At 39.0% G+C, this 12165-nt stretch overlaps 1 protein-coding gene and 3 long non-coding RNA genes across 4 annotated transcripts; 2 read left to right on the forward strand and 2 right to left on the reverse strand.

Annotated features, from left to right (window-relative positions):
* The first annotated feature begins 495 nt into the window (after nt 1-495).
* On the forward strand, nt 496-4885 carry LOC113727323 (NF-X1-type zinc finger protein NFXL1). Its single transcript, XM_027251421.2, has 2 exons — nt 496-827; nt 1115-4885. Exon 2 carries the CDS (start codon nt 1218-1220, stop codon nt 4584-4586), a length of 3369 nt encoding a protein of 1122 aa, XP_027107222.1. The 5' UTR covers nt 496-827; nt 1115-1217; the 3' UTR covers nt 4587-4885.
* Nucleotides 4886-5126: 241 nt separating this feature from the next.
* On the forward strand, nt 5127-6780 carry LOC113724367 (uncharacterized). Its single transcript, XR_011813161.1, has 5 exons — nt 5127-5514; nt 5633-5739; nt 5839-5926; nt 6106-6275; nt 6470-6780. It is a non-coding gene; the product is annotated as an uncharacterized lncRNA (long non-coding RNA).
* A 147-nt stretch (nt 6781-6927) lies between these two features.
* LOC113727324 (uncharacterized) lies at nt 6928-8852 on the reverse strand. Its single transcript, XR_003457783.2, has 3 exons — nt 8805-8852; nt 7757-7891; nt 6928-7362 (listed from the first exon to the last, which is right to left on the reverse strand). It is a non-coding gene; the product is annotated as an uncharacterized lncRNA (long non-coding RNA).
* Nucleotides 8853-9208: 356 nt separating this feature from the next.
* Nucleotides 9209-10121, reverse strand: LOC113724368 (uncharacterized). Its single transcript, XR_011812783.1, has 4 exons — nt 10048-10121; nt 9641-9693; nt 9453-9528; nt 9209-9377 (listed from the first exon to the last, which is right to left on the reverse strand). It is a non-coding gene; the product is annotated as an uncharacterized lncRNA (long non-coding RNA).
* Between the last annotated feature and the right edge of the window lie 2044 nt (nt 10122-12165).

The following is a 12165-nucleotide window of genomic DNA, read 5'->3' on the forward strand; positions in this document are numbered from 1 at the left end:
ATTTCAGTAATTATACCAACACATAAACTTATATGAGTTGTACTCAATGCAAAAAGTTTGTAAAATAATTCCACATTTCAAAATTACCCAAATATCTCTATAAATAAAAGTTTTAAATGTATAAATATGAGGACATTTCCGTAAACATATCCAAAAACATGCTGCTATCAGTTGTACCAAAATGTTTATAAAAACTGCACATCAATTCACATCCCCAAAATGCCCCTATCCATGCGGTTGAAATTCAAAATCACAACTCATTCTTATATAGTACGAGGATAAGAATATACTTTAATATACATTTTGATATTATCTAAATGTTCAAACTCGGTGGTTTTCAGTCATAGCATACGATGGTTTTTGAACCAACTTTTCCCAAAAAAAAAAAAAAAACTTAAGATTATACGTTTATAGGTTAATATACACTTTGACATTGAAAATGATAAAGGTATGGTTTGAGCCCCACGCATACCGTACACAACGAGATCAGTAGCCTAATCCTACGGTTCATTGACCGACTCACAATTTGCTTATATTACCATTTGCCACCTCAAACTTCTGGCAACTGTCCAATCTTACCGCCTTGGCCTCCAAGCCAGATTTTCTTGATTTTCCCCTCCCTCTTCCCCCTATAAATCCTCCCAGTTCTGCATCCCTCTCCCTTCGATTCTCCTTCCTCTCTGTCAAAGAGAGAACATTGTGGCACAATAAAAAGAAAAAATCGCAAGAACCTACTTGGGTCTGGTTTATACTTAACGAATAATCTGAAGTAACATTTTTTGGGGTTCCATTTTTTGCCTGAATTATCGTCGACCGTTCTTCGTCAGGTACTTATCTGTTCCTGCTTCAGCATTTTCAACGATCGAATGCTCTGTACTTTTCATTTTTATGTGGAGATTTACATGTGATGCTTGATTTCGGATCTTTCTGTCTGGTTTTTCGGTTTCTGATCGTTTAATAGTGTAAGATAAGCCATTAAGTTTGTGCCTTTCTTGTTTCTCTTGTCAATTTAGTTGTAGAATTGAATTAACTGTTTTGTTCATAGAACGCCTTTCTCAGAATGGTCACTTGTTCTGTTTCTTTTAAAGTTGGATTTCTGTTTTACTTTCTACAGATTAATTAGCGGTTGAAGGTTGTGTTGGGTTGATTCTTGTGGTTAAAATTTCGACTGTCTGGCAATTAGGGATATTAGGAATTTCACATCTTCAAATCAGAATATGAGCTTTCCAGTACAGCGCAACAGAAGAGATAATCGGTCAAGGAATAGAACTACTAGTCCTGTTCAAGGTGCTCGACGTGAGTGGGTCCTGCGTGGTCCGGCTCCCATTGCCACCACCGCTGCTCCCACTCCCACCACTGCCGCTATACCTCCTACCAATTACAGCCCTGCGGTGGCTGCTGATGATGTGATTAGAAATGGAAACAATGGGGACCAGAATGGCAGGTCAGTTCCACCTGCTAACAGGACCAGGAGCACTTCAGGAGCCAGATGCATTATGCGTCAGCATTCGAATCAGAGGAGGGAGCGGGATAAAGAGAAGCAGAGGGATCATAGTAGAGAGGTAAAAGGGTCGAAGGATCTTAACTTACCTTTACTTGTCCAAGAAATTCAGGATAAGTTGATGAAAGGTTCTGTGGAGTGCATGATTTGTTATGATATGGTAAGGAGGTCTGCACCAATCTGGTCATGTTCTAGCTGTTATTCTATTTTTCACTTAGCATGTATTAAGAAATGGGCAAGGGCTCCTACTTCAGTCGACTTGTCAGCAGAGAAGGGTCAGGGGTGTAACTGGAGGTGCCCTGGTTGTCAAGCTGTACAGCTCATGTCCTCGAAGGAGATTCGGTATGTTTGTTTTTGTGGGAAAAGGCAGGATCCTCCTCCTGATTTGTATTTGACTCCCCATTCTTGTGGAGAGCCTTGTGGCAAGGCACTTGAGAAGGAAGTTCCTGGTTCAGGTATGGCAAAGGAGGATCTTTGTCCTCATCTATGTGTCCTGCAATGTCATCCTGGTCCTTGTCCTCCTTGTAAAGCTTTTGCTCCGGCAAGGTGGTGCCCCTGTGGGAAGCAAGTAATCACTACAAGATGCTCTGATCGAAAGTCTGTTCTTACATGTGGACAGCGGTGTGATAAGCTTCTTGATTGTGGGCGTCATCGTTGTGAGCGGACTTGCCATGTTGGTCCTTGTGATCCATGTGACGTGCTGGTTAATGCCTCATGTTTTTGCAAGAAGAAGATTGAGGTTGTGCTTTGTGGAGACATGGTTGTGAAAGGAGAAATTAGAGCAGACGATGGTGTCTTTTCTTGTAGTTCTATCTGTGAGAAGAAATTGGGCTGCAGGAATCATTTTTGTGATGATATATGCCATCCTGGACCGTGTGGAGAATGTGACTTGTTGCCAAGTAAAATTAAAACATGCTGCTGTGGTAAAATGAGGTTAAAGGAAGATCGAGAGAGTTGTCTGGACCCAATTTCAACATGTTCACAAACCTGTGGTAAAAGCCTGCCCTGTGGGGTTCATCATTGTAAAGAGATGTGTCATACTGGAGTTTGTGCACCTTGTCCTGTTTTGGTTACTCAAAAATGCCGCTGTGGTTCGACTTCTCGGACTGTGGAGTGCTACAGAACAACAGCAGAAAATGAAAATTTTACTTGTGACAGACCTTGTGGGCAGAAGAAAAATTGTGGGAGGCACCGATGCAGCGAGAGGTGCTGTCCTTTGTCAAATCCAAACAAATCCTTTTCTGGTGATTGGGATCCACACTTGTGCTCAATGCCATGTGGTAAGAAGTTAAGGTGCAGGCAGCATTCCTGCCACTCATTCTGTCACAGTGGCCATTGTCCTCCCTGCCTAGATACAATTTTCACCGACTTGACTTGCACTTGTGGAAGGACATCAATTCCTCCTCCACTGCCTTGTGGTACACCTCCTCCTTCTTGTCAGTATCCCTGCTCAGTTCCTCAGCCTTGTGGCCATCCATCCACTCACAGCTGCCACCTTGGAGACTGCCCACCCTGCACGATACCTATAGCAAAAGAGTGCATTGGTGGACATGTGGTCCTGAGGAACATTCCTTGTGGTTCAAAGGATATACGATGTAACAAACTTTGTGGTAAGACGAGGCAGTGTGGTTTGCATGCATGTGCTCGAACTTGTCATCCTTCACCTTGTGATACTCCTAGTGGAACTAGTATTGGCTCAAGAGCTTCTTGTGGGCAGCCCTGTGGTGCTCCGAGGAGGGATTGCCGGCATACATGCACTGCTCTTTGTCACCCAACTGGTTCCTGTCCTGATGTAAGATGTGAGTTTCCTGTTTCGATTACATGTTCTTGTGGGCGAATAAATGCTACTGTTCCTTGTGATGCTGGAGGCAGTGGTGGTGGGTATAGCAGCGATACAGTTTTAGAAGCTTCTATAGTCCAGAAGTTGCCGGCGCCTCTTCAACCTGTTGAAGGTAATGTAAAGGTGCCACTTGGTCAGAGGAAACTGATGTGCGATGATGAATGTGCAAAGACTGAAAGAAAAAAGGTGCTTGCTGATGCTTTTGGTGTTACAACTCCAAACTTGGATGCACTTCACTTTGGTGAGAATGCTGTTGTTTCTGAAGTGCTCAGTGATCTACTACGTAGGGAACCTAAATGGGTGCTGTCTGTGGAAGAGAGATGCAAATATCTGGTTCTAGGAAGGGGCAGAGGTGGAATTAATGCTGTTAAAGTTCATGTCTTTTGCCCAATGTCAAAGGAAAAGAGAGACATTGTCAGGTTAATAGCCGAAAGATGGAAACTTTCAGTAAATGCTGCTGGTTGGGAGCCAAAAAGATTCATTGTTCTTCATGTCACACCAAAGTCCAAAGCTCCCGCTCGCATACTTGGTCTGAAGGGCTGTCTTGCCAGTAACATGTTGCAGCCACCAGTTTTCGATCCTCTGGTAGACATGGATCCCAGGCTTGTTGTCGCTCTATTTGATTTGCCTAGGGATGCCGACATTAGCGCATTGGTTCTGAGGTTTGGTGGTGAATGTGAGCTGGTCTGGCTGAATGACAAGAATGCTTTGGCTGTTTTTAGTGATCCTGCCCGAGCAGCAACTGCCATGAGAAGATTGGATCAAGGTTCATTGTATTATGGTGCTGTTGTAGTTCCTCACCATGGTGGAGCATCAGCTACAGCCGTAGCAGCTGCAGCTGCAGCCAATGCTTGGGGAGCAACGGGACCATCCAAGGATGGTGGTGCAGTTACAGCTCTCAAGACGAATCCTTGGAAGAAAGCTGTAATGCAGGAACCTGATGGGAGGGAGAGTTCATGGGGTGCTGAGGACTGGTCAGATAATTCTGTTGATGTGCACTCATCCATTCGGAAGGGAAATGAAGTTCCGATATCTGCCACAAACAGATGGAGTGTTCTAGATTCTGAAAATAGTTCGTCTACATCATCTGGCAGGAATGACGATTCTAGGAACAAGCCAGGAACTCCTCTAGTTTCCAGTGTTAAGCCGAGTTCAAGTAGTTCAGTTCTGCCTGGACAACCACAAGGAGCAGGGATCAATGAGATATCTGATGTAGTGGACGATTGGGAGAAGGCATACGATTGAGAAAGACCTTTAATTCATCAACTCTTCAAGCATTCAGAAAGCAGCAAGAGTCATATAGTCGCTCCTGTATATTCTTTTTTTCATTTGTTTTGTTTTGAAATGCAATTTTGGTGGTTGTGTTTTATTTTGCTTGTTTAATACACAACCTATATATGTATAATCCCTTTCTCCTCCTTCTTAAGAATGCCCAGAAAAAATGGGAATGTAAAAATCACAGAAGGAAGCATCTGCTTTGGTGGAATGCTGCTTGTGGGAATGCTCATAGAAGTGCATTCTAAATGAATGACTTAGTTGTCAAATATTTTCAGGTTTAAACATGCTTTGCAGATTGTTACAAACATCTGGTTTCCCCTCCTGCTCTTTGAGGAACCTTGCAAGTATTCCTAGTGCAATGTCTTGCCCCACTTGTTTGTTTCTTTTTTTTTTTCCCCCACTGAGTGTTTCTCTTTCTTTTGATGTCTGTATGGTGTTTGACTATTGAGCCCCAGGATCGGTGGATCTAATATGTACGTCAGAAGCAAAGCCAGAGTAATTCCTGTATTGATTAACAATGATTAGTTTAGTCAAGCTTTTTGGGTGTAATTTTTGATCTTCTTCTGATGTTGTTGTTGATTTATTGTTTCTGTGAATCAGACTCTAGCTGGACCAGTTAATGATCCTGCTAAGCTTCCCATGTGGAACTATGATTGGTCAAGCACTGGTCAATAGGGAAGTGGTCTTATAATATGTTGTTTCTTTTAACTGTGTTGTTTTAATACTTCAGTACTTTTTTGTTGTCCTTTTTATTTTCGCTTTTATTTTTTTATTTTATTTGCAAGAGACTTACTAATACGTTTCTTTTTTTTTTTTTTTTTTTTTAAATTTGGTGCCAAAATATAGTCCTCAGGCAATATTTAATGATCCATTCAGGAGGGGCAATAACATTTTTGTGAGGGCCTTTTTATCTAGTACTAGTTGCTCGATTTAAGACTAGTCGATCTTATTCTGCTTTAAGTTTCAATGTAATTTTTTTATCGTGATGACTAAGTTATATGTGATGCTTACAGTCCTGCTGGGGAACCTATTCTAACAAACGAGAAGCAAAATGCTGCAAAGATATTTAGCAGTTCTGAAGCATATTTAGCAGTTCTGAAGTTGTTGCCGAGGAACCTTGGTATGTTCTAACTCTTTTTACTTTTACTGATCACGGTTCACGAATTTTTTTTATAATGTTTTGTTCAGACATATAAGTTAATCAAATGAAATAATGCAGGCATGGAATTGAGCAAGAGTACACCTTGCTGCAGAAGGAAGTTAAATGGCCTATTGGATGGCTAGTCGGAGGGTATCCTGGACCGCAGGTGCTGTGTCTTTGTTTCATTTGATGTCCATTGAGTTGCTTGGTTGTTGTTATTCATTATTGGCTTCCTATATACAATCGTTCAAGTCATATTTTACCTGTTACTGGCTTTTTACTTGAATTTGAGGTATCTTCTATACCGAGTTCTTGATTTGGTAATTTATCTCATCTAACTCACAGGGACCATACTATTGCAGTGCTGGAGCTGACAAGGCTTATCGTGACATTGTTGACTCACATTATAAAGCTAGTCTCTATGCAGGCATGGAATCGAGCAAGAGTACGCCTTGCTGCAGAAGGAAGTTAACTGGCCTATTGGATGGCCAGTCGGAGGGTATCCTGGACCGCAGGTGCTGTCTTTGTTTCATTTGATATCCATTAAGTTGCTTGGTGGTTGTTATTCATTGTTGGCTTCCTATATACAATCGTTCAAGTCATATTTTACCTGTTACTGGCTTTTTGCTTGAATTTGAGGTATCTTCTATACAGAGTTCTTGATTTGGTAATTTATCTCATCTAACTCACAGGGACCATACTATTGCAGGGCTGGAGCTGACAAGGCTTATCATGACATTGTTGACTCACATTATAAAGCTAGTCTCTATGCAGGCATGGAATCGAGCAAGAGTACACCTTGCTGCAGAAGGAAGTTAAATGGCCTATTGGATGGCCAGTCGGAGGGTATCCTGGACCGCAGGTGCTGTGCCTTTGTTTCATTTGATGTCCATTAAGTTGCTTGGTTGTTGTTTTTCATTATTGGCTTCCTATATACAATCGTTCAAGTCATATTTTACCTGTTACTGGCTTTTTGCTTGAATTTGAGGTATCTTCTATACAGAGTTCTTGATTTGGTAATTTATCTCATCTACTAGGAGGCACAAAACGCGCTGCGCGCGTTGGGATAAACAGAAAATATGCCCACTTAGACATATGGATTCATGGAACAAAAATGTTTGTCAGTTAATTTGTGTACACAGCTAAATATAAATATACATGAATAAGTAGGAGGCAAAATTGTTTCACGAAAATAGGAATCCAAATCAGCTATCTTATCTTGAGCTTCAAATCCATAAGCTTCATTTCAAAATTTACTCTATGGTCAACCATAGAGTTAACCCATATAGAGTATATTTGACCTGAATCCTGATACATGATCCATATCAAAATTTACACCAAATTTCCCTTTATTCATATAGCAGTTGTATCCATGAAATCCTCCTTGCAACCGGGAGAAGAACAAAGAGGCCTGTTTCTTTGACGTTGACATGAAAATGAAGTCATCAATAAACCTTAAAAGCGGATATTTGCAGTGGTACATGACAGCTTTGTTCTCATGGTGGATTGCTGCAGACAAAGCATCACGTGTATCTTGGTTGCCAAATGAATGTGTGGGAAGCTCCACAAACTTTCTCCAGATTTGTATCCAAAAACTTGTTCCTACTTTTTAACATCTCTTATGAAAAATCCAAAAGAAATCAAACAAAACTCCAGAAAAGATAAAACATCAAAAAGCAGCAAACAATCACAGCCAGATATTTAGCATAAGGGAAAGAACAAAGCATACAAGGAAAAAAGATGAAAAAATTAGCATTAAGACCATTGCATAGCAGCATTAGTAAAGCAAGGATCCAAGAAACACATAAAGGAGTAGGGGGGAAAGGCAATTCTCTAAGATTCCAACTCCATAAAAAAATTACCTACCATCGAACAAGCGAAAAATTTAGGTAAAGCAAACCAGCAAACAACTGCAACCTTGAATTTTGGGCCATGGTACAATTTAAGAATTCAAGAGGGCTAACAAGAGTCAGTCAAGCCAATTTAGCCAACATACCGCTTTAGAACGTTGATGGCTTCTATTGTACCCAACATGCCAACTACCCCATCATATTTCCCAGAATATGGTATTGCATCAGTGCGAGAACCTGTTGAAACTGAAACTGGAGCAAGCTCAGTTTTGGAACCAGTCCTACAAAAAACCAAATGACGATTTCGGTTAAGTACATGTATAACAAGCAGAAGAGAATGAACAATGGATTATTACAAAAGAATTTTTCAATCAGATTAAATTTTTCCTACATTAACATCCAACGTCATTCTGCGAAATTGAGAATAATTCTTCTTAAACCACCAGTTCACCCTATAAATATGAAGTTTGGAGTTAATGATACTTAAAGTTCAAAATTTGGAACTTAACATCAACAATGTAATTTCAATTATACAACTTTTGAAGGGATTTCATCTTTTATTGCTTGAAATATTCTCAGTGCCAATTATTCTTTCTTATGGACCATAATTCACCAAATATCTCTCAAATAATCTTTTTAAATAGTTCAAAAGTAGTCAATCACTTTTCAAATTTTCAGTACCTTCTCTTTAAAAAAAATTGCACAAAGAAAACAAATGGAAACAAATATTTCTTTCAACGTTAAAAATGGCAAAACTATGCATCACTTCCAGAGAATTAGACCTCTTAAATATCCTCACGGCCATTTATAACCTGGCAATAGATAGAGAATGTAAAGCCAAATTGCTATGCAGCATGAACCAATTTTTTTTTTGAATCGGTGAACCAAATTTTTACGGCAGTCGGCTGCATATATTACCCTATCAGCAATTACAACTTTGTCTGGAATTTCTAATTTGGTTCCAGGTTTTGCAGTTATTGTCACTTTCCCCTTAAAACAAGGGGAAAAAAAAAGAAAAGAAGAAATTAATGCGTATGCCATTTGGACACTAAATAAGAAATAACAAATCACTGTACAACCACAAATTGCCACATCACAAGAAAATCTTCAAGGAACAGATACATCCATAAAGCTTCAGAAACAAGGTAACAGGGAAACAGAGTAATAGGGAGACAAGTAGTTAGTTTGTATTACCTTCAGGGTGATACCAGATCCAAACCACCATCACCACTCATCTTTAGGTTGTCTAGTTCAACAATACTGGGAATAAACTTGATACGACTTAAGAAGTTGCCTACCTAAAAAAGTGAAAAAACAATTAGCTATATAAACAATTCAACCTGTGGAGAAAGATAGGGGGCTAAAATCTCAACCTTCTTAAATTCATGTCCCAATTCATAGTTGGGTTAGTTGGATTTTTCCTAGCCTTGTTGCAGACCACATAGCCGTCATCAGACAAAGTGTACAGGTCGGACTGTAAAGGTTAAATGCATGAATAAATAGCAATTCATATAGTATTCAAAACAGAATTCAATAGCATGATCAAAGAACTGATTGGGGGTGGGGGCTGAAAGTAAATGATTTTACTTCTTACCTTTGGTTGTTGGTAGAGAGGAGACTGAATGTGAAATGCCATATTGATAAACCTAAATGGAAAGAAATGGAAAATAAAGATGTTTAAATGAATATCAAGAGATAAGGTTAATGTATCCTTATTGTAGCGCCAGTAGCAGTTTCAAGTTGAAGAACTTTCACCCCATCTACTTCCTATTAATTAGACAAAATTAAATAGAAGGACAAATACATTGGCAGAATGCAGAATGGATAGTTAAGAAATAGAACCTTTGGATTTGGAATAATCTCCATCTTCAGTGCACTTTCTTGTACAAGTCTTTTGATTGCTTTCAAGTTCACCCATCTATATGATAGCAGAAATATATCATTCCATTGCATTTTCCATGAAGGAAGCATTGCCCACAGTGCTTGAAGCAAATAATATTTTAGCTTCAAATGAGAAGCATAACACTTACAAGTTGTTGGGATTGAAAATTTTGAACTTCCCTATCAACTTGAATTCATTCACCTGTAAAAAAAGAGGAGCAGCATAATCCTTTAATATCAAAATGATGCCTATGAAATTGTGTAACCCAAGAAAAAGATGTTACATCAAGAATGGGCTAATTCTAGATACCCTTGTTTAGTTGCCTAAATAGGTCGATGGATCTAACTCCACATTAAGTAAACAACCATACTGATTAACCTAACTGGTTATATGTAACGTGCTTATACCCCTACATACATCAATCCTGGGACCTTCTTATGTAGAAATAGTTATTTAAAGAAACAATGTTTAAATTGCACAAGATTGCATGCAGTATGCCATCAGTTAAAAGCATTTCGCTAAAAGGTAAAGAAACCAGAAGAAATTGAATCTCACATGTTCATCAGGAACTTGAGCTATTTCTAGAAGCTGCAACAGAAGATAGAAAATGAATTAATAGCAACTATTAAGCATGAAAATAGAAACATTCCAGTGCATCATTGAATATATCCATCTATCTCATGGCATAGTTTAAACCATTTAGCAAAATACAAGTAAGAAAAATACCATGTAAACTGTGAGGACTCACAAATTTCTTATATTTTTCTCCAAAATGCCTTTTTATTTAGAAATCATTTATTATAGCCCTACTACCCAACCATTCCCCAATAAGTGCAAATAAACCTAGAAAGTAGGGTTTCACTTTTGGTTTCAAGACTAGTGCAAAATTAGGGTTTTCGCGATTTTCCGCCGGATGAATTTTCGGTACAGAGTAAGCATTAAATTTGGTGATTAAAAGTGACTTTTAAGTGAGAAATAATATGTGATTAGGAGCAATGAGATAAGGTTAGTGAATGGGAAGTAAAAACCCTAGTACGTGTATTTTTAAGAAAAACAGCGCGAACCGGCGGGTCCCGCGCACTACCGTTTGAACGCACCACTTGACCACCACTTTCTTACCACATGAGCTCATTAATATTTGAGCAAAATATCTCCTAAATTCCAGCTAAACTTGACCGAAATTAGAGGCTGAAAATACAAGAAAAGAAAAGGAAATTTTACTTGGTAAGGGTTGTGACAAGTGTCACACCATTAGAGGCCATTGACCAAGACATTGTCCAACCTTCTTCTCCCCAAAATTGCACCATTCTTCCTCATTATTTCTACTGAAGATCAGAGAGAGAGAGAGAGCAAAAACAAGAAAAAAGCTTCTCAATTTCTTCTTGAATCAAGTCACAAAGTGAGGAAACAAAGAAACTAAACCGATTAAAGGCACCCTTGAGTGTTTATTGAGTGAGCTATTGGTGAAATTTTGAAGGGGAAGGCTAGGGTTGCTCTTGGTAGACACTAAGCAAAGTAAGGATGATGATTTCCCCAATTTTTACTCTTAATCTTGTTTAAATTAGCTTAGCATCTCAAGATTGTGATGAATTACGGTTGTTATCATGTTTTGGGTAATTTTTCCTTTTGTTACATGAGTTAGGGTTTAATAAATTTCTGCCTAAACTTGATGTATGATGAATATATGTTGTATCCAAGGTTATATAGGGGGTTTTGGTAGCAAGTGGAGTAAGAAATTAAGAAAGTTATCATTGAAACCAAAAGATTTCAGATTTCTGGAAAATTGTCACTAGGTTCTGCCTGTTTTTATTGCCCTATGTTAGAGGCCGAATTGGCCTTGGCTTAAAACATGAAAGTTGTAGGGAATGACATTTTAGAGGTGCCTGCAAAATTTCAGCTCAATCGGAGCAACGTAGCCCATGAAAAGATCAAAATACCCTCACTATTTTAGGAAATTTCCAGTGTTCCGTTTTCGTCAGTTCATCCAGTTCATCACGTTTTTCCACTATGATCCGTACTGATTTAGCTTTTTACAAAAACATGAAATTTGTAGTATTATGAGTTAGCTTTCAAACGCCTCTAAGAACACCTGAATCGGACTTTTGTAACCTGAGATATGACCATTACAGTACAATGCGGTTAGACAGCCGACGAGTTAGATTTTAGTTCTGTAAATTGAGGATTTGACTAAGTTACATTGGAAACCGGACTACGTGACCTTCATAAACATTGTATCCCTGTGTCTTAGCTTCGAAACGGCATAAGTTGTGCCTCAATCTGATAAGCGTAGCCTCGGATTTGTTATTTCCGCATCCACACGTCAAATCTGTCTTTTGCTAGATTGTATTTCCGCACTTGTTATTACTTTGATTCTTGTTCTTATGATGTCATGAGCCTATGGAATGGCTATTGACTTGAATTTATGATATGTATGACTTTGGGATTGGCTGAGGAAAAATAATGAAGCCAAAATGACTGAAAAATTAGGTAAACACAAAGGGCGTGCTGCCCAAATTTTCGCTCGAGGGCTAGGTTTCTATTTGGCCAATACCATGACCGGCTTTCCATTTTAAAACATGATTTTTCATCCTTGGGTTCAAACAACCCTCTTCTTACTTGAAACTCATCTTTACACGTTTTACTCCTAATTAGTCCAGTTTCTTTGTTTCCCTT

Source organism: Coffea arabica, chromosome 4c, assembly GCF_036785885.1.
Source record: "Coffea arabica cultivar ET-39 chromosome 4c, Coffea Arabica ET-39 HiFi, whole genome shotgun sequence".
In the NCBI taxonomy this organism is placed as follows: Eukaryota; Viridiplantae; Streptophyta; class Magnoliopsida; order Gentianales; family Rubiaceae; genus Coffea; species Coffea arabica.